A 23,519-nucleotide genomic window follows, 5' to 3' on the forward strand; every position below is an offset into this window, starting at 1 on the left:
TTATTCTGTTGGTACTCTTCAATTCTATCTCTTTCTGATAAAATTATTTTTTTGATCATTTTTCTTGATAATTCAAAAGCTTGATTATTAAGGCCCGGTTGCACCAATGTTATTTTGATTTTAAGCGGGTTTAAAACTCTTTCTGTCTCTTTTTAGCTTTAAAACGAGCAGATAGAATTTAAAGTCAAAGTGACATTGGTGCAACTGCCTAAATCGATTATCCATGTATACTTACATATGTAGATGTATACTGAGCGCTCAGTGAGCTTTTGCATCTGATTGGCATATTCCGTTAGATCTAAAAATATAGACCCATCACATGCAAGAGCTCATTGAGCGATGTAGTACTGAATGCACCCAGTGGTTGTGTTTCGTGACTATTACATATTAGTGGTGCGTTCGGGAAGTCGCTATTGTGCTACTACGTCATTCTATCTTCGTTGTTTATTAGATGTAAAACAAGGATAGAATGACACATCCGCTCCCTGAATGCCCTTCGGGTCTTAAGCGAACATAACCTATGAAACGAAGAGGTAGAAGATTTAACGATATACGAGTGGCGAAACGTGTGATTATTAATGCAATATTTAATTATTATTAGAGAAGAACGAGATCGCGCGAAGAAATTTAAGTCTTTAAATCGAAAACATGGGTGAACGCTACAACATCCATAGCCAGTTGGAGCATCTACAATCCAAGTACATTGGTACGGGACATGCAGACACAACCAAGTTCGAATGGTTGGTGAATCAGCATAGGGATTCTTGTAGTTCATATATGGGCCACTACGATTTGCTAAATTTCTTTGCGATTGCCGAAAACGAAGCCAAAGCACGAGTTAGATTCAATCTTATGGAGAAGATGCTGCAACCTTGTGGACCACCGCCTGAGAAGCCGGAAGATTAAATTGCGCGTTCTTGAACATTTTTCTTGTGTAATAAAAACTTTTAATTCCCGAAAATAGAAATAATATAAACTTTTTGTTTTTTTATCAGATGTTTCAAGAAAAATTAATAAACTTAAGTGGATTTTATTAGATCAACATTACTTGTGACTGTGTTATAATTTTATTTTGCATAATTGCTATATAACCTTAATTGTGCTTGTGTTCACGAAGATCTTTATAGAATCTGTAGAATACATGTTTATTTTTACAATCTTGCATTATTAAAGAAATTATCTTATATAACGAGATTTATTGGTAGTCTAAGAAAAATAATTGAGATGCCTCCATTTCCACAATGTTCCACAAAGTGTGGAAAAAATGCTATTTTAAAGGTAAATTATTTTTTCATGTTTATACTAGATCTAAAAATTGCTATATTATTGCATTATTAAATTAAAAAATGTATGCATTTTTAGAGGCCAAAAACTGGCGATACATTATGCAAAGAATGTTTTTTCTTGGCATTTGAGACCGAGATTCACGATACTATCATCAATGGTAAATTATTTAAGCCTGGTGATAAAGTTGCTATTGGAGCATCAGGTGGAAAAGATTCCACTGTACTGGCATATGTCTTAAAGACTTTGAATGAAAGATACAAGTATGAATTAGACTTGTTTCTTTTATCCATTGATGAAGGAATTACTGGTAATGCAGCTATAAAAATGGCATCTTTATATTGAAGCTTTATATTAAAAAATATAATTATATAAAATTAATAATTATATAATTATATAATTATATAAAGTATATAAAAAATATAATTTTCTTTTAAAATATATCTTTTTAGGCTACAGAGATGATAGCTTGAAAACTGTGACACGGAATAAAGATGATTATGGTATTCCACTTAAAATTTTATCATATAAGGAATTGTATGGATGGACAATGGATTCTATAGTTGCAGAGGTAAATTGTATCAAATATTTAAACTATAGCTAAAGTTTACTAAAAACCTGTCTTTAGTTCAGTATTTAGATATAATAATTTAAGAATCTGTCAATTAAATGCCTTACATAAAAATATGCAATCGATCTAGTGAATCAAGTTGGTGTGAGATTTAACCATATTTTTTGATAACTTCGAACATATGTGTAACAAAATATATTTTTTAGATCGGCCGTAAAAATAATTGTACATTTTGTGGTGTTTTTCGAAGACAAGCATTGGATAGAGGGGCTGCAATTTTGAAAGTAGATTGCATCGCAACAGGTCATAATGCAGATGATATTGCTGAAACAGTACTAATGAATATCTTGAGAGGTGATATTGCCCGACTACAGAGATGTACATCTGTAATCACTGTAAGAATATTGTATAATATATAAAATTTTTATAAAATTACAACAAATTTCTTTGATATCTATGTTCTTATGTAATATAGACTGGTGCAGATTCTATCATGCGGTGTAAACCTCTAAAATATGCATATGAAAAAGAGATTGTCATGTATGCATATTTTAAAAATCTAGTATATTTCTCTACAGAATGTATATATGCTCCAAATGCTTATAGAGGTCATGCAAGAGCCTTTTTAAAAGATTTAGAAAAAATAAGGCCGTCATCTATCATAGACATAATACATTCAGGTAAGAATATCTTTTTGTTAATTTCCTACAGTATTAATATTTATCTGTCAACCTGAAAATTAGAAAAATAGTGAATAATTTCCGAAAATGGCCAACGCCTAATTATTATGAATTTTGATAGAAATACTCGAAATGATGTTAATTAAATGTCCTTAAAAAGATTTCTATCGATAAAAACACCAAAATTTAATGCTAAAAATACATAAAAAGTAAATATGTCAATTAGAGGAGGCATTCCTAATTATCTTGACACATGTTAATGTCATGACTGTGAATAATTTTTCAAATTTTTTTAGCCATCGATAGAGTGCATATTGTGTATGATCACTTTATCCTTGTTTATTATTTGATGAACAATAAAGATAAAATTAGGGAATAGAAGATACTTGTGTAACGCATTATTTTTTTATCGTTATTTTATTATAATAATGATTTGGTAATGACGTTACGAATTTTTTATGGCGGCAATGATAGTAGAAAAGTGAATTGTTACTTCTAACGAATTGGAAATAATTCGTATTTGTAACGAATAAAGTACCATATCGATGCGTTAGTAAAGTAACAAATTACTTTTTTTTAAATAACACATAATGATAAGTTACTTTTAAAAGTAATTTTCTTAATCTTAGTGCAACCTTAGCGTTTAGTTAATTATTGTCAGTCAAAAAATTGCAATGTCATTATCAAATCATTATTATAAAAAGTAACGGCGTTACTGTACTTCCATTCTCAGGATAAATGATATATCATGCGTTTTACAGAACACAACCAATATATTCTATATATTATAATATCCTATCCCCTATTTATAATTTTCTTTATTTTGACATTAAATTTTATTATGGTAGAAATTAGAAATCCGTTTAAGAGTTGTTCATTTGAAATCAAATTATTTCTGCTTAAATTCATTGCGATTGAACGTAGGTCGTTTTCGGATGATGAGCCAAAATAGTTAATATTATTTACTAGGTGAGCAGTTACAAGTGAAAGCTAATGTAAAAATGCCAGAGAGAAGAAATTGTACTTTATGTGGATTTGTCTCAAGTCAAGAAATATGTAAAGCATGTGTTTTGTTGGAAGGTTTGAATAGAGGACTGCCAAAACTCGGTATTGGTAAATCTAGTAAAGCTAAAAAGATAATGAATTTGCATATGGATAAAAAAAACAAAATGCAAAATATAGATCTTTAAGATTCTCATACAACTAAATAAATAACTGTCTAAATATGTAACATGTACACCTAAAATATATTTTTACAAAGAAATTTTCCACACATATTTTTTTTTTCAGTTATTGGAAAAAATCATTTTACTATCTTTTTCATTTAAAAATTAAAGGACCTTTTCTGTGACTCTTAACGACTATAACTGTAGCTGTAATATAAATATACTTTTAAACAAAAAAGTCATAAATACATAGTTTTAAAACAGAACTGATAACAAAATATAACTTGTACATATATCCAAAGTTCATTAAATATATATATTAAAAATCACATGATCAGAAAATAGTTTTGTACTCTTTATAATTATTATAATTAATGTACTTATATATTATTTTTGTAAATTAGATTTTCATTTATAAATAATAAAACTTACATATCACATAAAGGAGATAGGATCGTACGGAATAGTATTATTTTAATCAATTATCGTTTTCACACTCTGATACAATAAAAATATTTTTGCTATATAAAAGTAGTATTCATATCAAGATGAAATTTATACTATATATGCGGCCGCTTTTTGAATAATTTGTGTTCTGCAAATAGGACAATTAGTATTGATGCTAACTGAACAATCTTCGCATATGCATACATGACCACAAGGTAATAAAATAATTTCACGTGCGTTTGTCCTGCAAATTACACATATTTGATCCTCTCTAAGATCTCTATCCCTGACCCTTTGACGCCTTTCTTGACGAGATGTTTCGAGCGATTGACGTAATTGATCTGCTAATCTTTGTTGCTGTTTATTCTTCCAATAGCGTCTTATCATAATTCCTCCAAGTACTAATCCAATTGTGCCGCTCATCAAACAAAATAGCCTATGTATGTTCAACAGATTATATAAATTCAGACTTACAAGTCAATTCTGAGCAGAATTGCAAGACTCGTAACGTGTAAAGTCTCGTAAAACTTGTAAGAACTTCTAACTAATATCCTAATTTCCTTTATGCATATATATCATATATAAGACATGATTATTCATAAATATCTACAATTTCTTGTAAATTTTATGCTAGTAAGAAGTTGTCTGTAAAAATATTGTATAAAGGTATAAGCATTTAAAAATTTTTACAAGTCTTACAAGAATATTATTACGAGCTTTACAATTCTGCTTAGAATTTAGGCATTAGGATATGGTCAACGTGATGCTACAAATGCTTTAAAGCAATTTTTAATTGATCAATTTGTAAAATTCTTTTTTCTAATTGGTCAACCAAACGTTTCAAAGCATTTGTAGTGAGACTTTGACCGCAGCGTTAATAATATAATAAATAATATGTTTCAATTAAATACTGTATAATAAAATCCCAATACACTAAAATGTACGTGCCTGTATATTTTCTTATGATCATCTAATTTCCGCATCAAAGAAGTAATTGACATGCTTGTTATATAAAAAGGAGATCCATTTAATGGAAGTTGCAAAGTAAGATAATTGGATTCAGTTTTCGATCTCGAGAGCTCACCTATTGCTGTAATAATTGAATCTTCACGCAACATTTTTTCTGTAGACTGTATACCTCGTTGGCGTACTCCTAATAAATCATATGATAGTTAAATTCAAATTTAAGAACTTTATGCATGCGTAACACCGCACACACATATTTTTTTACAAGAGTGTACATATGATTCTATATTATGTAATAAAAATAAGAACTAGTCCAATTAAAAGTTTTATTATAATTACCCGTAAAAAATCCCCATATATGATTTATAATTGTAGGTACACTAGGTTGAAAATTATCAGAGATTACATCCAAATCTAAAATATCAGCAGACAATGGATCTGTTATCTCAACACGGTACCATCTATTTTGCAAAACGAATGGTACGACATTATATACTTGCTGAATTGTTCGTTCCTGGTCAGACCTATGAAATTACAAATTAGATAATTAGAAAGAAATATAATATTATCAAGATTATTGATATTTATATTACAACTACAGAATTGTTCATAAAGTTACGATATTGAATAACCTACCAATAACCAGCTGATGTTCTTGCAACAACATGTTCTCTGACACTAAGCTTCTGTATGACTCCAGTAACATCTTTTTTATTAACGCTTTGTAATGATTCTTTTAATGGTTTCACAACTCCTTTGATAGCGACATAATCTACTTTGTCATTCAGGCTCTTATCTAGTAGACTTTCCAAATCTGGGCCAATGTCATGTAGCTCAACATTCTACAAAAAATAAAAGTTCTTAAATTGCCTGTAATATTTTAAAATATTTTAATTAATACGTTTTAGAACTTTAACAATGAATTAATATTGTTCACCTTAATCGCCTTAATCGCATTCTTGTAGTGAATATACTGTTTCAAGCAGATAGTAAATACAATCGTGTCAACTCCAAGCAAAAATATTTCGCTAAAGTACTCCATGATTAAATTATATTCTGGAAAATATATTATCGTCCATCTTTACATTGTTCCAATCTGTATCAATTCATTTGAATTAAGGTTACACACAGGACATGACTCTCAATCTTCAGAGTTCAATTCGGACAGTAATAACCAATAGCCCGTTTAATATTTGTTAAAATATTTGTTATAAGAGTGAACAAAAAAAGAAGATTACTTTCGTCAGAAATTTTCAAAAATTACAAGTCCATATTCGACGATCCTTTTGATGCAACTCAGAAATATTTTTCAAATTGCAAAGAATCGAGAAAAAAGTAAAAAGGAGAAAGGAAAACACTAAGGTGCCTTCTCATGCTGCTGCGAACTAGCTGTGAACTACAGAGAACTAAAATAATCTCAATAAGTTTTCATCTGTTGGTAGCTGAAGAGAAAAACCTAATCGAGTTTTGTCGAGAAAAAACCACGATCGAGTTTTGTCGATATATTCTCTCTCGGTTTGTTTACACTTCTGGCACTGCCTCTTTCTTTATTTTCCTATTTTTTCCATATATCAATATATGTGTATATTGATATTATATACAATATGTACATACACACATACTCGTATAGGTTAAGGACATATTCGCGCAATTTTTTGAAATTACAGCAGCGATTACTGCTGCGAGAAATATTTATAAAATATATAATCATGTAAGATTTCTCATTGTTTCAATAAAGATTTATAGGAGAGATAACTTTAATATAGTGTGTGTGTGTGTGTGTGTGTGTGTGTGTGTGTGTGTGTGTGTGTGTGTGTGTGTGTGTGTGTGTGTGTGTGTGTGTGTGTGTGTGTGTGTGTGTGTGTGTGTGTGTGTGTGTGTGTGTGTGTGTGTGTGTGTGTGTGTGTGTGTGTGTGTGTGTGTGTGTGTGTGTGTGTCCATCACGACAGTGTTTATCGTGTGAGATCGATCATTGTGCAAACACTTGTTATTAGAATAATGCGGCTCATAAATAATTTTATTGTCAATCATTACGATTAATAAAAGCTATGAAATGAGTGTGATAAACGATATATAACGGAGGCTCAATGAGTTTTTGACTAATCCGAATAATTAGAAATTTTTATGAATATTAAAATTAGAATTAGAGATATCATGCATACAACACAATTCTGAAATGATTCTTGAAAATCTTCATCTAATAAACTGAATGGCAATTGTTAAATTGACAAATAAGTAGGTATTCATAAAGAGGTATTATACTGTATTTTTTTCTTTATTTTTTTTTATTAACTTCTTTATAATTATATAAAAAAATGATTTAAAATGTCCCTAAATTTTTCGTATCTACAAACTTTAATGTATATTATGAGCTAAAATAAGAAAGAAATGTTACATAAACATAGGTTCTTAAAATCTTTATTAAAAAGTTAAAATAAAAAATATGAAATGTATAAGAAATAATTTTACTCAAGGTTGCATTTTAAAATGCCTCATGTCAGTATAAACTTGACATCAATGTAATTTTGAATGTATTATTATTTTTGCGAAGAAAATCTTAAAGGAAATCTTCATAATAAAATTTCTTCCGTCCTTGCAAAAAAAAAATGATAAATTCATTCAAAATTACATCAACGTCAAGCTTGTATTGACATAAACGGATTACATTTTAAAATGCAAATTTATAGGTAACACTGTTTCTTATACATTTTACATTTTTGTTATAGTTTTTTAATAAAGTATTTTAGAATCTATATATATATATATATATATATATATATATATATATATATATATATTTATATATATATTTAGAATCTATATTTATATAACATTTTTTTTCTCATTTTAGCTCATAAAACATACTTGAAATTTGTATGGAAAGACTTTTTCTTAAAAACTTGTTGGAAAATCCGAAGACGCCATGTATATGCGAGCAATTTTTACTAAACTCTAATTAATTCAATTGGCAGAATTATTTATAGTAAAATTTCTAATTACATATTTATCATCCTTTAATCAGTTCTTTTTACATTAAACATATTTGTACTTATTTTTAATTTTTTTTCTGTTCAATTTCAATGTACATACATATATACCATTCAGTTATTTAAATTTTATATTATTTTATTATATTTTCAAATCTTATGTGAAAAATCATTATTTGTATTTTTTGAAAAGAGTAAAATAATATTGAAATGTGAGAGTTGTGTTTGCCTTAAAATTTTCTCAATCATTTTTTTTTTAAATTTATTAATCTTCATGAAGTTTTTTTTTGTTTTGACGGGTTCCTTAACTTTATATTTTTGCATGACAGAATTGTCTTTAAATTTTAATACCACTAATGAAAAAATGTTTTAATAAGTACATATTATTAATTTTCCAGCACTTATTACAGCACAGAATTTGCAGCAAAATCTCTACAATATTGCTACAACATGCAATGAATATCCATGCATTGTACAATCTATTTTTTGTTCGCTTGTAAGTAAGAATTTTATTTTTGTTTGAAACATACTCATGCACATTCATTCCAATCGTGCTATATTATAGTATCGATATTGATGTTTTGCCTCAGTGATATTATTCTCAAGAAATAATAGAATTTTAATCCAAAAGGAGAGATTCAGTTGATCTTCGTACTCCAATTGTTCTTAGAGAGTGAATCCTGTACAGCTGCTGAACATTCGTGAGTGAATCAGCGTCCTTGTCCTACATGACGTCACTAATAGCCAACTGGTCGTAACACTTGTTCATGATGGAAAAATAGCGATCCATGAGGAAGCGCGTGCGCCTTCGTTGGCGTCGCGACGTGTATTGGATGGAGGAGCATGTATATCAGCTACGGTAGCAAGCGGATAGCCAGCCAGGCGGGCGGGTTCCCGTGCTATTTTTTTTCATCTTTATCTGAGTTTAGTGTGAGAAAACAGCGACAGATAGGAACATGTAACAGCAAGAGGCTACGAAGATGATTAGAAACCGTTCTCTTCGAGATTGAGATCTCGCAACTTGATCGCTTCCGTTTCACCACTTTCCAAATAAGCGATCATCATCGCGTTTAGTACATCTTTAGCTGTGCAGTGTGTCATTTCGTGCGCTTCCCAAGAAATCTTCGACCTGCATCTTCCTTAAAATTTATTCTTTTTTTCACGACAACAAGAAAAAAGAGAAAAAAAAAGAGCGTTTATGTGTCAGAGTTTGCTCTATTTCGTTCCGTGTGCTTCGTTCTAATTGATCGATAACACAGACCTGAATAATTGGGTCGCGTACGGCTAATCGCAATTCGAATAGTACGGAATCACGTTTCCATTCACGAAAGGAAAGAGAAGGAGCAAGAAAAGAAAGAATTAGAAAATGAAGGAGAATTTTCGCCGGGAGACGAAGAAGAGAGTCATTAACGGTTTATGATTTGTTCATATGTCTTGGTCCACGTCCACATACATGATGAAATTGCAGCTGCTTGTCATCGAGACGGACTACTGTTGGAGGAAAGCGTTGCTTAGGTAAGCTATTATTTCCTCTTGATCCCTGAACAAATATTCTCTGTGTACATTTTGTATCCATTTCATTCGCCCTATTTTGGTAATTTTGAATTGCAAGAATAATACGAAATGACTAAAAGAATGTGCTGTTGTTAATAAATCTAATTGCTTTTCTATCATCAATGAATTTTTTATTGGCTATTTATGTCGCAAGAAGATAAATGAATCATTAATGTATTCAACTTTTATCTATTGGTCAGCGGGTTAATTGGATTTGAATTGATGAGAAAGAATAGGAAGGCAATGTCGTGGGTTTAACAATAACACGTTTAATTACTAATTTCTGCAGCGCATGGCACTTTGATTTCTGCTTTTATCATATTACTTGAAACAATTCTACGTTTCTACGTCTCGTGAGACGCATTATCATGAGTTATTTATCATGTTATTGATTATTTTATTACAGTTACATTATGCGTTATCCAATCATCACTTGAAGAAAGGATCAGATCGTATATCATGATCGCGTTTGTACTTCCAGCCAGATTTACGAGCAGCATTAAACGACATAAATAATGTATCATCTGCTTTGAATAAAGCAATATTTTCATCGCTAATTCTACATCATTTTTCATCGATCTCATTTCATTACCATACATATTTCATACTCCATTGCAAATGTTTTTCAATGTTAGTGATATCGGTGATAGGGCGATGGAAATATCAACAAGTAATAAATTACGTATTTTCTTTTATCATTCGTTAAAAAAAGATAAAGCAAATAATTCGTTCCATCGAATAGTACTGTTTTTTTTAAATAAATACCGATTAATTAATTTCATTTTTTTAAGACAATAATAGACGAGTTATCTTGAAACTCATACAAGCAATATCAACTTTCATTGTAATCGAACTGATTATTTGATTTTTATATGGACCATGTTATATAATATAGACAGTGCCAAATTATTTATTTAATTAATCTATGATTAGATTTTCAGTAAGTAATCAGTAAGTAACCTCTTTCGACATCTTCAAACTTAATCCTAATAATATTCTAATCAAACTAGAGAAACAATTTAAATTTTGGCGGGTAGGTATCGATCGATATCTCGCAGCTGACTTATCGCAATTCGTAATCGTCGTAGGTGCGCTCACATCGCCGCGCGACGTCGAATAATTCGAAGAAACGAACGCGCGTTCATACGAGTAATACGCTTTATCTCGCGGACAAATGCTAATATTTTTTCACACGTGATTCTTCGATGTCATAATTGCTCTATGAACATACAGTCTTCCCGGTCCACTCGCTCCATTATTTTGTATTGTCGCGAACGCGCGCGAGAAACGAATCGGACGACGCCATCTTCGCTCGTCTCTTTTTTTCCGTGAAATGTCACGTCTAGAGTATATAAACCAGCACGGGTGAAGAGGCGGGAGCGTGCTGGTGCACGTAGTGAGGGCTGCTCGCTATCAGTGTGTGTGCAACCGATCGAGAGACTTGACGGTGGACAACGCGGTTCGCCACCGGTGGCGTCGTCCAACGTCCAACCGATACAGATACGCGTACGGAGTGAAAAACCTACATTTAGTACATACGTGCGTTGACGTGCGTCCGTTGTCCGTCGCGAGTGGCTAACAGTACTAAATGAATTTGCATCGAAGATCAAGTCTCGAGAATCCATCGTCGGCGAGAGACGAGCGAGAGCTCGAAGAGGAATCACTTGCCGTCCAGTGTCCATGTAAAAATCACTAACTAGACTGCCCTCTCCCCCGCTCCTCCGTTATATAGTTGGTTAGTTTCGTTCGTGTGTCGTTTGATTAGTGTTGTGTGTAAACCCCTCTTGTTTCACACATTTTCTCTTTCTCTTTCTGATTTTTTTCCCCCTTGGTCTCTCTCGCTCCATACCAACGCTCCACGTACGAACTCTTTCTGTTGGCTCTCTCTCCTACCTCCATTCCCCTCTTTGAAGAAAGCGATTGTATTTGGGTATACAATTTTATTGGTTATGTTACCCGTTATACATCACTTCGCACGTAGTCGTACGTAGACGTAGCACGCAACAGAGCAGCGTGTAAAAAGCGCGTGTGTGTGGCGTGTGCACGACTACGCATCTGGCTGCGGGAGAAAGAGAGAGAGAAAAAGAGGCAAAGAGGAGACTGTACTGTTAATGACATAGCAGTGTGTGTATGTATAAAATAAAATGCATAAATTAAGACTACCTGTCAAGGTCGAATTGCCCAGTGCTTTAACAAGGTATGGCGAGACCTAATTTTACAGGTTCATTCTTTCTATTATTTTTCTTTCGTTTTTATGCCCGTTTGTATTATCGGGGTTATATGCCTAAGTTCTGGATATACATAATTCTGGGTATCTACATAGTTCTACAGCGATATCAAAGCCTCGTTTTATGCCCTATTGTTTTCTCCAATCATATATCTTTCAGATGACACCGTACATTATTTAATTTATGACTTGTATCGTACGATTTTAATTCTTGTGTGGAAAGAACGTACGATTTTGCTGAAGTATCTAATAGCGAATCCGATTGGATGCACTCAGTGCGCACGGGTGCACATTAAAGCCGCCGTACACAATTGACGTAAATATATATATATCTGCACACACACACACACACACCCACACACACACACTGTGTGTGTGTGTTTGTGTGTGTTGTGTTTAATACATACAAATATAAAATCGAATTAAATTCTCAATATATTTTATTATTTTTGTTAAGTAAAATCTGTATTTTATAATTCGAAATATTTGCATTTCACACAGATTAAATCAGTGCACAACGGCTTTATTTAATATGCACACTAAAATTCGCTATTAGTTACAGATCTGAAAATAATTGTGTTGGATTATCAAAATAATTAGGAGGGAAAACCTGGGGCTGGTTGTCACAGTTTTTTATTAGTGATTTTTAGAAAAAAATTGATGCCTGATTTTGAAACATATATATACTTATAATATATCTACATCTTTTAGGTATTAAAAAAAATATTACTCGTGAATTTTCATTAAGTTATTAAATTAAAAATGAAGCTGTGAAAATGTGACAATTAATCCCGTGTTCTGAGTTGATTGTCACATGTTCTAGGATTGGCAGTAGCATATTTATTGGACAACACATATATAAAAAATACGATTTTTATTTTAATATTAGTTCTATATTTTGAGAAACAATATTAATTATGATATGAATACAAATAAAATAATTATTTTAATTATAAAATACGTAATTTGTTTTACCGTAGTTTTTATATGAAAAATGAAAAAAACATAAATCTATATGAAATATAATATATTTGTAAGTATATTCTTTGAAAATATGTTCTCTAAAAATGTTAAAATTAATTGTTATCTAATTTCATCTCATTTTGGTCAATTTACCCTACATAGCTATTTTTAATAAAAAAGATTGTATTTACAAATCTTGTCAGGATAGTTAATTGTAGCAAAGATCTTCTAAAACATATCATTTTCTATAAATACAGGGATATTGCGATTAATAATATCAAAGACTCATCAACAGACAACAAAATAAGCGACAAGAAAAATTTATTCACCTTCATTTTCTTATAAATCGTTATAAATAATATATACAATGCTTGTGGTGCAAATCATTTTAAACAACAAATTAATATCAGTAATCTACAGTCAAAAAAAGAGATTTTTATGCCATGTTCCGTTTGAATTGTAAGCATTTTGACAATCAATCTCCTACGATAACCAACCTCGGTCTCCTCTATGTAAAACGTTTAAACATTCATGATAATTCTGCAAGAAGTTTTAATATTTGGCAACTAGTTTGAGCGTTTTATGTAATTATTTTGATGAAGATCTGAAAATTATTTTCACATCTGTATTTAATTAAATTTTGTAAATACTTTAACAAAATCATTCTTTCCTATTATCGTTGATTTTAATTTAATTTTATCTTTGTACGCAAGGAATATTATTTGTATCTATATTCGTATTCCGAAGACTAAATGCTTATAGGAAATAACATGTGCTATTGTTTTCGCAAGATGGACATTGCCTTGTGTTCTTATTTCATTAGTTATCATGACAGTACAGTTATGTTAATGATATCGTATCAATCATGCAATATGTTTGTCTCGCACCTGGAATTATGGAATCCGTTCTAATTAATTTTTCTTTTTCAACAGTTTTCAGCTGAGTAAGAAAAATATTTGTATATTGTAACGTATTTTTAGAGATGCACATATATTTAATTACATACAATTACATTATTTGTTAATATTATTAATTTTACACACAATACACATAGACATACAAAACATAGACATATAAAACACTAGATCCTTGAAAATTCGTCATCAATACAAAAATATTAATTAGGTTTTAAGTTGATACTGAAATTGACTATGCGCTACTTGATCGCAATAAAATTTCTTCTCACTGATTTCCGATACAATGAAGAATCGGGTATTCCAAGTCTCGCATTTTATTATCACGCATTTTAATAATCGATATTATTTTTCTCATATGACGCGATTTGGATAAGTCAACAATACTATATATTAATTAATTTTATTGTGGACCGAATATTTACAAAATAAATAAAATCTTAATGGTCGGTTTCTTAATAGAAAAAAAATATAATTTCATACAACTAAATTTTTTTCACACAAAAATTTTTGAAAGATTAAAATTTAAACTAGTCTCTCTGGACAAATAAATCTCTTTTTTTTTACGAAAATCAAGATTTTAATTACTTGAAATATATTGATGAAATATATTGAAGAAATATATTGATGAAATATATTGATTAATGTTATGATTTCTACAAAATTTTATTAAATTTTATTTAGAATTTTTAATACAAACATTTTGAATTATTTTTAGAATTCCAAGTTCGTATTCAGAATGCTCTTTTACGATGTTAGCACGTATTTAGCACACAGTTACGTTATACTATAGAATTTCAACATAAAAGCGTATTTATCGATAAGGTTAGCGCATTCTGAACACGGGCCTCAATCTTTTCGGCCTTTCGAGTGCTTTTATGTGACGATTTTATAGCTACACGATTCAAACGTTATCATTGTTTGTATTATTTCACAATATTCGTATTATCTCACTTTCAAACTAGTCATATCGTTTCAACGAATTGTTGTTCGTACACGAAAAGTACAATTTTAAAGTATTTAAAAAATTAGATAAATGTACAAATTTGAAAGTAATTTGAGTTATTAAAATAATTATAAGATGCTCAAACTTTGTTGTTGGAACGTTAAAACTTTTTGCAATATTGCTTATCATATTTGCATTCCGATGAGATAATCATCGCAAACATAAAGTATTGTAAAACAATATCTATACTTATATTTGTTAAGATAATCGGAATTATATAAAATATAGCAAAAAAATATTTTTCAATCATTATTTATATCTGTTATTGTTGCACGCGTGTATAATATGTGATGCAGTTGTATATCGCAGTTGTATACTTACGTGTAGAGATATTTGATTGAACAGCTGGTTACAAAAATATCTTATGTGCAATCTGATTTATCGCAGGTGTGAACGTTGAAATGTGCTCTAAAATGCGTCGTGCTGACAATGTTGATTTCTTACAGATGACAATGATGGTCAAGAAGGAAAAATTTCTTCGATAATAAATTCATCAAAATTAGTTACAAAGTTGATTGATTAATTTTAGATCCCTACACGATCTACAGCGCTTGATTTACTGTGCTCAAATAATTATTATAGATAAGTAAGTCGACATAGTTATCAGTAGAATGCATTTCAGAGCGCAGTATCAGTTAAGACTCGAGAAGACGATAAACCTCGTCATCATCTCAATTTTCAAGACGGTTAGTCCCTCCTTCCGTTAATCAAGCTTCGTTCATCTTGTAGTGTCGCAACAACTATTGACTATATGACTATTCAGTATTCTTATAAAAAGCGGTCAACCTTGGCCATTATTAATCTCGATTTGTTATTATTTGTTACGTAAATCGATTTAAATCTCCGGAATCTCTTGAAGAAGTCTGACGAAATCTATAAACTTTTGTAATTTTTAATTTGATCTCTTCAATCTTGAAAGAGAGAGGAAGAGGCACTGCTAATTTTTTCGAGAAATTTGATAATCCTAAGAAACGTTTGAAATTTGAATGAACTTGATTGATACAATTTATTACAATTTATCGCTCACTGAATCTCTTATTTTAATTTGCGGGTATTTATCACTCATGTCTTATATAATTTTTTAAAAATAGAATATTGGTTTTATCTCTTAAATCCTGAAAGAGGACGAAGCTGTTAGCTTTTTCGAAGAATTTAATAATCCTGAGAAACATTTGGGGAAATTTATAGACTTGATATTACAATTCATCACCCACTGAATACTCATTTTAATTCGCGAGTTATACTTATCACGTACGTCTTATATTTTTTTAAAATAAATTATTGATTTTATCTCTTAAATCTTGTAAGAGGACGAAGCACTGCTAGCTTTTTCGAAGAATTTAATAATTCTGAGAAATATCTGAAATTTATGGACTTGATACAATTCATCATCCATGAATATTCGTTTCAATTCGTTATGCTTATATCTACTTATCATGCACGTCTCATTATCTATATATCTATATATATATATAGATAGATAGATAATGTATGTATATATATATATATATATATATATATATATATATATACACACACAAATGTCACTTTTTTGAGATTTATGATATTTGATCTTTATCATGAAAAGTTTTTCTCTGTGAAGGTGAAATCGTGATCAGAGTAGAGCCTGCGTGAAATTATGGAATGGTGATTGATCGTACGCCTCTCTAAGGGCTGCTTAGGTAAAGTTAGATCACCGCGTGAACCACCTGTGTATCCGAGTGCGCGCGCACTCATTGCTGCCAAGTGCACGTGCACGGGAGAATGAAATACGTTGATCCGTTTTTAGATCCGCAAATTGTAGATCTATAAATTTGGATCTATAAATACGGTTGGGAAAATACTATTAGCGTCATTCTATCCTTAGTTGTTTCAGGTTTATTAAACAATAGATACATTCAGAAAAATACATACTGTAGATACAATTTGTTCCAAGTATTTTAAAAGTTTGTATATTTGCAAATCATAAGTTTATCACAAACATTAAATTTATTCAATATATATTAGATGTTGGAATTAATTCGTAGCGTTTTACAAGTGATGGGAAGTACTTTCATTAATGTATTTTTTAATGCTCATGTGAAATAAATAACATTCTTTCATTAAAAAACGCTACGAATTAATTCCAACACCTAATATTTAAAATCTTATTGTTAGTAAGTTTTTTTCAAGATTATTAAATAAAAACAAACTTGGTGTATATTATATATAAAGTCATTTCTTTGACTAATTTTATATAATATTCTTCAAAAGAAACATTTTTGTTTTAAGTATATATAATGTTTTTCTAAAATTTATATATTAAAAGTATTAACGGTATATTTTACAATTATTATCAAGAAAATATTCTTTGTTAAATCTAATCATTATTTAAAAGGAAGAAAATAAATTGAGTAAATATTTTTCTTAGCAATAGAATAATTTTTCCGTGTGTACAATGACGTTATAAAGACTCTAACAAAGTCTGACCACGAGTTATTTTGTTAAACCAAGAGTGATAAAGACGGGTATATATACTGTCTCTTTTTATATCTCATTCTACTGTGCTATCTCATTCTAACTTACTGAAGTTGACAAAAACGACCGGCCGATCTAAAGTTTGTCATCTCGTGGTTAGACTGTTATAAGATCTCTAAATGATACAAATAGCGCTAATAACGTCTCTACAAACGCATCATACATTTTCTTTATCTTTCGATCCTCTTGGCACTTGGCTCGATATTTGTTCAATAAAGATGCTCAAACGAGGTTACGCCAAAACCTGAGAGAAGCATATTTTTTTTCTTTCATTTATGAATTATTAATCAAATGATTATGCAATTGCTGAATTTCTCACTGCTATTTTAATAAGATATTTTAAGATATAAAGAAGCAATGGCCCAATCCGTTGAGCTAAATAATATTTTGTTATTTTTAATTTCTATTTGTCAAAATGTAAATCAATCTATTTTTGTGATTGATTTTAAAGTAAACATTGTCTACATTAACGCACTAGTAAATAATAAACTAAATAATAAAGTAAATAATAAACTTTAAGTTAAATTTAATACAGTTTCTTGAATTAAGTTGTTTAACTCCATTGTTTAAGTGAAATTAATGACATTGACTAGTATTGGCGATCTATAAATAACTCAAATGGGTGTAATTGGGTGTAATTTAGTATTATGAATTTAACAGGTATTTAATGTTTAGGTATTGGAGCAGCGCCTTTTTATGAGACCTTGGAGCGATTTGACCTTTCACTTGATCTTAAGCAACTTTCGTTCGTAACAGTTAAGACTCCGCGAGCGCGTTATTTCGATTTCGTTATTTCACACTATTTTTACGACATTAATTTTGAAATTGTTCAAGTCCTGTTTCTAAAGTTTCTTTTACTTGTATCTTTCTTCATGATTTCCTTTACGGAAATTCCTCATGGTTTTTACCATGTAGAACCGTATAGACAATCACAATTTTCCTTTTTAAATTTTTAATTTTAATGTAACACATTTAATACATAATTGAGATTTAAAAAACTGTCATAATTTTTATTTTTATCCGCCCATCGTCGTTCTATCGTTTCAATTATTCGGCCCTGCTCTGGCATTTCTCTTCCCTTTCCACTCTTCTCTTCTCTCATCCGTCAGGGTTACCACAATTTCCCTCTCTCCAGATCTCCGTCTCCCTCTTTGTCTCTTTCTCTTCCGTGTTACTCACGCACGATTTTCCTTTCTGTAGTAATTATGTGGCACAGCAGTATGAAGCCTCTACAAACGGTTTTTTTACTTGACATGTGAGTAAGAATACGTTCGATATTTTGTGCTCTGTCGGTTTCGCTATTTATGACCCATAGACCTGATTAGAAACATTTTCTCGTGTCTTCTTCTTTGGTACGGATTTTTCTCTAAGTAATATTTCCCAATATGTCTGCTTTCCTTGTATAACACGATGCTCATTGCATTTACGTCCGGGATGTGGCCATGACGTCAAAATCGTCGCGAAAAGTCGGCTTCGTAACAAACCCCTATTGACGATAGAAGATATTTAATGCTATTAACGTTTACATCGAAACCTTATCGATCCTTTAATTATTAGCGAGCAAGGTAAGAAGACTTAAAAAAATTGGATTAGTAAAAAACTAAGCTATTATTTTTCATCGAAGATATACATCTGAGATGCGTTTGAAAAATTGATAATTGTAATTAGGCGAAAATTATATTTGACGAGAACAGTTACGAATGTGAAATTTAGAAAGTTCGAGGAAAAAAATTTACTTAAATAAATTTACTTAAATAAATTTACTTAAATTTACTTAAATACATGTACATACAATTTCTGTTCCCGATTAACTTGCTTTTCTAAATAGAAAGCTTAGAAATTGTATTTGAATACATTTTCCTTCTTGAAAATGAGTAGAATTATTTGGGAAGAATTTATTGGGAGTGGATTTCATCGAAAATATTTATTATATTAATTATATAGATTGACTAATAAAACATAAAAGTTTTAAATAGTATTTATTTATTATTCTCAAAGTTATTTAAGCTCAATTAATGTTTAAATAATCAAGAGCAAATTGTAAAATGAACTAAAAAAAGCAATATGCATTATTTTCTTTCAGCTTTATAACTTCTTTTGCCATTGTGATGGAAATGATCTAATAATTTGACCTTCAATCGCCTTCGTGACGGTTCTATCCATAATTTTACAAGATTTATCATCATTTCTTCGATATTAGCAAGCTACTACTATATTCTTTGTACCACATTTGCGATTGATTTGATCATTTATATTTATGATACCGAATGGCATGTATCTTTTTTTTTTACGCACACGAGCATCCATTTGTGCATGCAACTGAATAGGGACCTTATTCTCGAAAAATATCGTATACAAAGATATTAGAAAAATCTAGAATATATGTAACGTACTATAGTATTTTTGTACATTTTCATATGTGATATTTTTTTTAGAATATGGTCCCAGATTATTCTGTGCAATGCGATAGACGCGGGTGTATCCGATATGTGATAGAAACGATTTATACACGCCGATAATGAATTATTTAATCATTTATTTCAGCGAAACTTAAATTTTGAAGCTATAATAAATATCCATTTGAATAAACAAATAAAAAGTATATAAATAAACATTAAGGGCTACTAGTCAAATTTTAAATATATTAAAATTTGGCTCGTAGTCCTTATTGTTGATTAATGTTTATTTATTATTATTAAACCATAATATTATTTTTATTTAAAAACTGTATATGTATTTAAGTAAATTTTTCTCGAGCTCTTTCCAAATCTCGTCACATTTAATTTAATTTAATTTAGTTTATTGCAAAGCTATATGAACATACATTCGTAACTATTCTTGCTGAATATAATTATAAGCGTACATATATGCACTTATTATTAATTACAATAGATATCTTTCAAAATCATGTGGTTTATTTATTACTGAATCGATATTGTTTCAGTAATTATATGCAAAATAATGAAATTGTAATCATATCATTGTAAGATACTTTAAAAAGACATTATATAAACAAGGATTATCACGTTATTTTATTTTTAATGTTGTTAATGAATACACTATTATTTCGTTGATGAATATACTGATAAGTATCTACACTGTTACAAAAAGGCAGCAAATTTTATGTAATGTAACGAAAGCAAATTTCAAGCAGGTGCATTAAAACATTAATGTTGTGAAATGAAAATGAAGTTACAAGTATCTTAAAAATGTTTACGCATTAAGTTTTCGCGCTCTATATATCTCTATAAATCTATATAAAATTTTATATAAAGTATACTTACTGTAAAGTATACTACGTATACTAAATTTTACACAAATATATTTTTCAGTTACAGATACATTAAATTTAATGTAATGTTATTAAAATAAATTTAATTTGTGTAACTTAAAAGTACATTAAATTTCATGACAGTATAGTCATTTATATTAAAGAGGTAATTATTTTCATCATAGCATTAATGTATTTTTGCGAACGTGAAATTTATTTTCTTATGTTACTTATTAACGTACTGGCGCCATCACTCAACATCTTAATGCCACCAACGTGGCATCTATTTGTGTTATCAAAAATTAATTGGAAATATCGGAGGTCAGCTACCGTGAATCAGTTGAGAGGAAAAAGGAAATGAGTCATGGGCTAGGCAGTCTGTTCGTGACGTAATTAGATAGAGTTTCGCTGAAAAGCGTCCGTGCTCGAATTGGTAGATTATGAAAAAAGGAATTGTATACGATAAAAACTAATAAAAAAATTGAAAATATTAACGATAAACTTTTAAACAATATTGTACAGACGTTTCATCGATTTCTTTCAATTTTTTATTAAACTAACTGACATTTGTTATCACATGTATTAGTTGATAATTGATTATCTGATAATTTGTATAAAAATTTGCTCATTATATTATCTTATTTGACATGTGGAAAATGATCAGGCATTACTGGCGATGTCTGTTTGACATTAAACATATTCAGAAAAGAAATATTTTACGATCTATCTTTTTTTTTAATTTGTCATAATGGCTCATAACAGCATTATATTGATATATTAGTTTGATAATTTTTAATAACAACCTTGAAAAAAACATTTGTGGTTAGCGTCGTGTTATTCAATCTTCAAATATTGCTTTTACTAGAGCTTTTTCGTGGAAGTGTACAATAACACTATGCAATATTTTTAAACATTTTTCATGTTTCATGACATGTGGCAGATAATTCTGATAAGTTTTTCTTGTAAAATACGAATCCGTAATTGATAATACTTCAGCATGTCCAGGTTTTTTAGAAAAACCTGGTTTAAAAAGTAAGTAAACACATGTTTGACCATTTTTGAAGTTATTTTAAAGAAAAGGACGCCACAGGTATTAGCTCGAATGAAAACTCGAACCTTAAGTTACAATCATAAAATAAAGATAAATACGAGAATAAAAGAAAGATAAATAAGTAAAATTTTTTGTGAGATTTTTTTTGTAGCTTTAAGGTTCGACCTTTCGAGCTAATATTCGAATTTCTATGACATCCTATTTTTTTAATAACTTGCTAAAGTCGCGTTTTTTGATCCTTTAACTTGATTTTTTCAAAAACCTGACGAATTGAAACATTTTCAATTATGAATTCGTTTTTCTACAGGAAAAAACTTATCAGAATCACCTGCCACATGTTATGAAACAAAATCCTTGTTACACAGTACAATCAATAGTTTTACAGCACTGTTCGAACAAATTGCGTTGTAAATTATTCAGTGAATAAGTGAGTCATTCCACATATAACAACAAGAAATCTCGTTAGTTTTCTGATAGGGCTTATTGAACCGTGTCTAAAGAGCGGTGATTGAACCCCCGATCGATCTCCCCCCGAGTTCCCATGACCCTATGGTCACGAAAACGATAAGTGCCTTTATCTCAAAAAGATTAAAATTAATATCATTAATTAAATAAGAGAAATTCTGTATTTTGGTCAAGCTTAGTGCTTAAATATTTCAGTGTGAATTTATATACATATTTAATTTTGCAAACCGTGCCGAAATCTTTTTTAGTCTTGAAACGTAATGATGAATTTAATTAATTTATTCTCATCGATGCAATTTGGTTATATAATAATATAATTAATTTGTTATTCACAATTCTCGATTAATTCTAAAACATAAAATCTTTTCCAAAAAAATCGCTACAAAAATAGACCCAGAAATAAAATAAAAATTAAACCTTTTATTTTAATTTTCGTATTTTAATTTTAATTATCGAGATTTTCTATTTAAGAACTAGGGAATATATATATATATATATATACATACAAATATATATACATACAAATTTAATGATGTTTTTTATTGATGCGACTTAAAGAAGATTAGATATATTATGGCGTTATACAAACCAATTGATCTGAGATGATATATTGAGCTTCATCAATAAAATTATAGAACATTATTAAAAGTAATTTATTCAAATATAAAAGACGCTTTTCTTCCAAAGAAATAAGAATGTCGTGATTATAACATCACTACACATATGTACGAGAAAGATTTTCGGCATGATACAATTTCATACCATTTAGAATCAATATTAAATAACTTTCTAATTTGCGTTGTGCGACAGAAAGTTCGTGCAATTTCGTAAATTACTTTGTAGTCCGACGTGCGATAGAATAGCAATTTTGTGGCACGTTTAATTTAAGAGAATAGCGCGATATTGCAATCAAACCCTTTAGAGTTTGAAACTCATAGGTGATTTCGGCTATTGCGATGCCATGCGGTCGCTTTTACGCGGTGATAAAGGATAAAAACGAATAAGCATGCTTGTGATATAGTTATATAAATCAGAACAAATACTATAAATAATCGATTTTTGCGAAATAATGAATTTTATAAGAAATCATAATTCATATTGCGTTCCTATTAAGTATAATAAATTCCATATCTCAAATATTAATACTTTAAATTAATTTACCGAGTCGTAAATCACATTTATCGTTTATTTATTGAACATTTGATGTATTGGTATTTTATTCAAATATTATAAGCATAACGTTTTGACATCGACAAAATTTGAAAATCAAACATTTTTTAAATAAAAATTCTTGAAATAAAAAAAAATGTTTAATATAAAAATTATTTCTGTTAAGTAGACTTTTCTGTTTTGTAATAAGTTTTTTTTTTTTTCATCGAATATTTCTCGGAGTCACAAATAATATATTCGTTGGCGGAGTATAAATGAAGCGTACACATAAGAACGTTGG

At 29.7% G+C, this 23,519-nt stretch overlaps 4 protein-coding genes across 14 annotated transcripts in view; 3 read left to right on the forward strand and 1 right to left on the reverse strand.

The window, feature by feature from the left end:
- The first annotated feature begins 374 nt into the window (after positions 1-374).
- On the forward strand, positions 375-1,047 carry Sf3b5 (splicing factor 3B subunit 5). The gene is made up of 2 exons (XM_011064648.2): positions 375-533; positions 602-1,047. The coding sequence occupies exon 2, from the start codon at positions 649-651 to the stop codon at positions 904-906; it is 258 nt and encodes an 85-aa protein (XP_011062950.1). The 5' UTR covers positions 375-533; positions 602-648; the 3' UTR covers positions 907-1,047.
- A 94-nt stretch (positions 1,048-1,141) lies between these two features.
- Positions 1,142-3,799, forward strand: Ctu1 (Cytosolic thiouridylase subunit 1). 2 transcript variants are annotated; one of them, XM_011064647.2, is made up of 6 exons: positions 1,142-1,278; positions 1,363-1,594; positions 1,737-1,855; positions 2,062-2,250; positions 2,331-2,535; positions 3,505-3,799. In XM_011064647.2, exons 1-6 carry the CDS (start codon positions 1,225-1,227, stop codon positions 3,723-3,725), a joined length of 1,020 nt encoding a protein of 339 aa, XP_011062949.1. In that variant the 5' UTR covers positions 1,142-1,224; the 3' UTR covers positions 3,726-3,799. The 2 variants fall into 2 exon arrangements, with proteins under 2 accessions (XP_011062949.1, XP_087265752.1); XM_087409626.1 differs by having other exon boundaries at positions 3,488-3,712.
- Positions 3,800-4,158: 359 nt separating this feature from the next.
- On the reverse strand, positions 4,159-8,705 carry Mul1 (mitochondrial E3 ubiquitin protein ligase 1). Of its 5 annotated transcripts, none has more exons than XM_087409623.1 (6): positions 8,687-8,705; positions 6,052-6,170; positions 5,751-5,956; positions 5,454-5,638; positions 5,097-5,301; positions 4,159-4,584 (listed from the first exon to the last, which is right to left on the reverse strand). In XM_087409623.1, exons 2-6 carry the CDS (start codon positions 6,154-6,156, stop codon positions 4,257-4,259), a joined length of 1,029 nt encoding a protein of 342 aa, XP_087265749.1. In that variant the 5' UTR covers positions 6,157-6,170; positions 8,687-8,705; the 3' UTR covers positions 4,159-4,256. The 5 variants fall into 5 exon arrangements, with proteins under 5 accessions (XP_087265749.1, XP_011062945.1, XP_087265750.1 ...); XM_011064643.2 differs by lacking the exon at positions 8,687-8,705 and adding an exon at positions 8,632-8,650; XM_087409624.1 differs by lacking the exon at positions 8,687-8,705 and adding an exon at positions 6,353-6,519.
- The window catches only part of LOC105151108 (phosphatidylcholine:ceramide cholinephosphotransferase 2), a 28,350-nt gene continuing 13,006 nt past the window's right edge, over positions 8,176-23,519 (forward strand). The window contains exons 1-3 of one of the 6 annotated variants that reach the window (XM_087409617.1): positions 8,176-8,597; positions 8,772-9,616; positions 10,062-11,852. In XM_087409617.1, coding sequence (XP_087265743.1) covers positions 11,800-11,852 — 53 coding nt within the window. In that variant the 5' untranslated portion in view covers positions 8,176-8,597; positions 8,772-9,616; positions 10,062-11,799. Of the gene's footprint in view, positions 8,598-8,757; positions 9,617-10,061; positions 11,853-17,780; positions 18,538-23,519 lie in introns of those variants that run through there. The other 5 variants (XM_087409619.1, XM_087409618.1, XM_087409614.1 and 2 more) reach the window with 5 other exon arrangements.

The sequence above is a fragment of the Acromyrmex echinatior genome, chromosome 9, assembly GCF_024713525.1.
Source record: "Acromyrmex echinatior isolate Ae372 chromosome 9, ASM2471352v2, whole genome shotgun sequence".
In the NCBI taxonomy this organism is placed as follows: Eukaryota; Metazoa; Arthropoda; class Insecta; order Hymenoptera; family Formicidae; genus Acromyrmex; species Acromyrmex echinatior.

Coding starts and splice junctions, on each gene's coding strand:
- Ctu1 (XM_011064647.2), top strand. CDS start 1,225: ATGCCTCCATTTCCACAATGTTCCACAAAGTGTGGAAAAAATGCTATT. Junction 1,279..1,362: donor GAAAAAATGCTATTTTAAAG/GTAAATTATTTT, acceptor ATGCATTTTTAG/AGGCCAAAAACTGGCGATAC. Junction 2,536..3,504: donor CATAGACATAATACATTCAG/GTAAGAATATCT, acceptor ATTATTTACTAG/GTGAGCAGTTACAAGTGAAA.
- Mul1 (XM_011064643.2), bottom strand. Junction 5,957..6,051: donor ATGCGATTAAGGCGATTAAG/GTGAACAATATT, acceptor TATTTTTTGTAG/AATGTTGAGCTACATGACAT. Junction 5,639..5,750: donor AGAACATCAGCTGGTTATTG/GTAGGTTATTCA, acceptor GTAATTTCATAG/GTCTGACCAGGAACGAACAA.
- Sf3b5 (XM_011064648.2), top strand. CDS start 649: ATGGGTGAACGCTACAACATCCATAGCCAGTTGGAGCATCTACAATCC.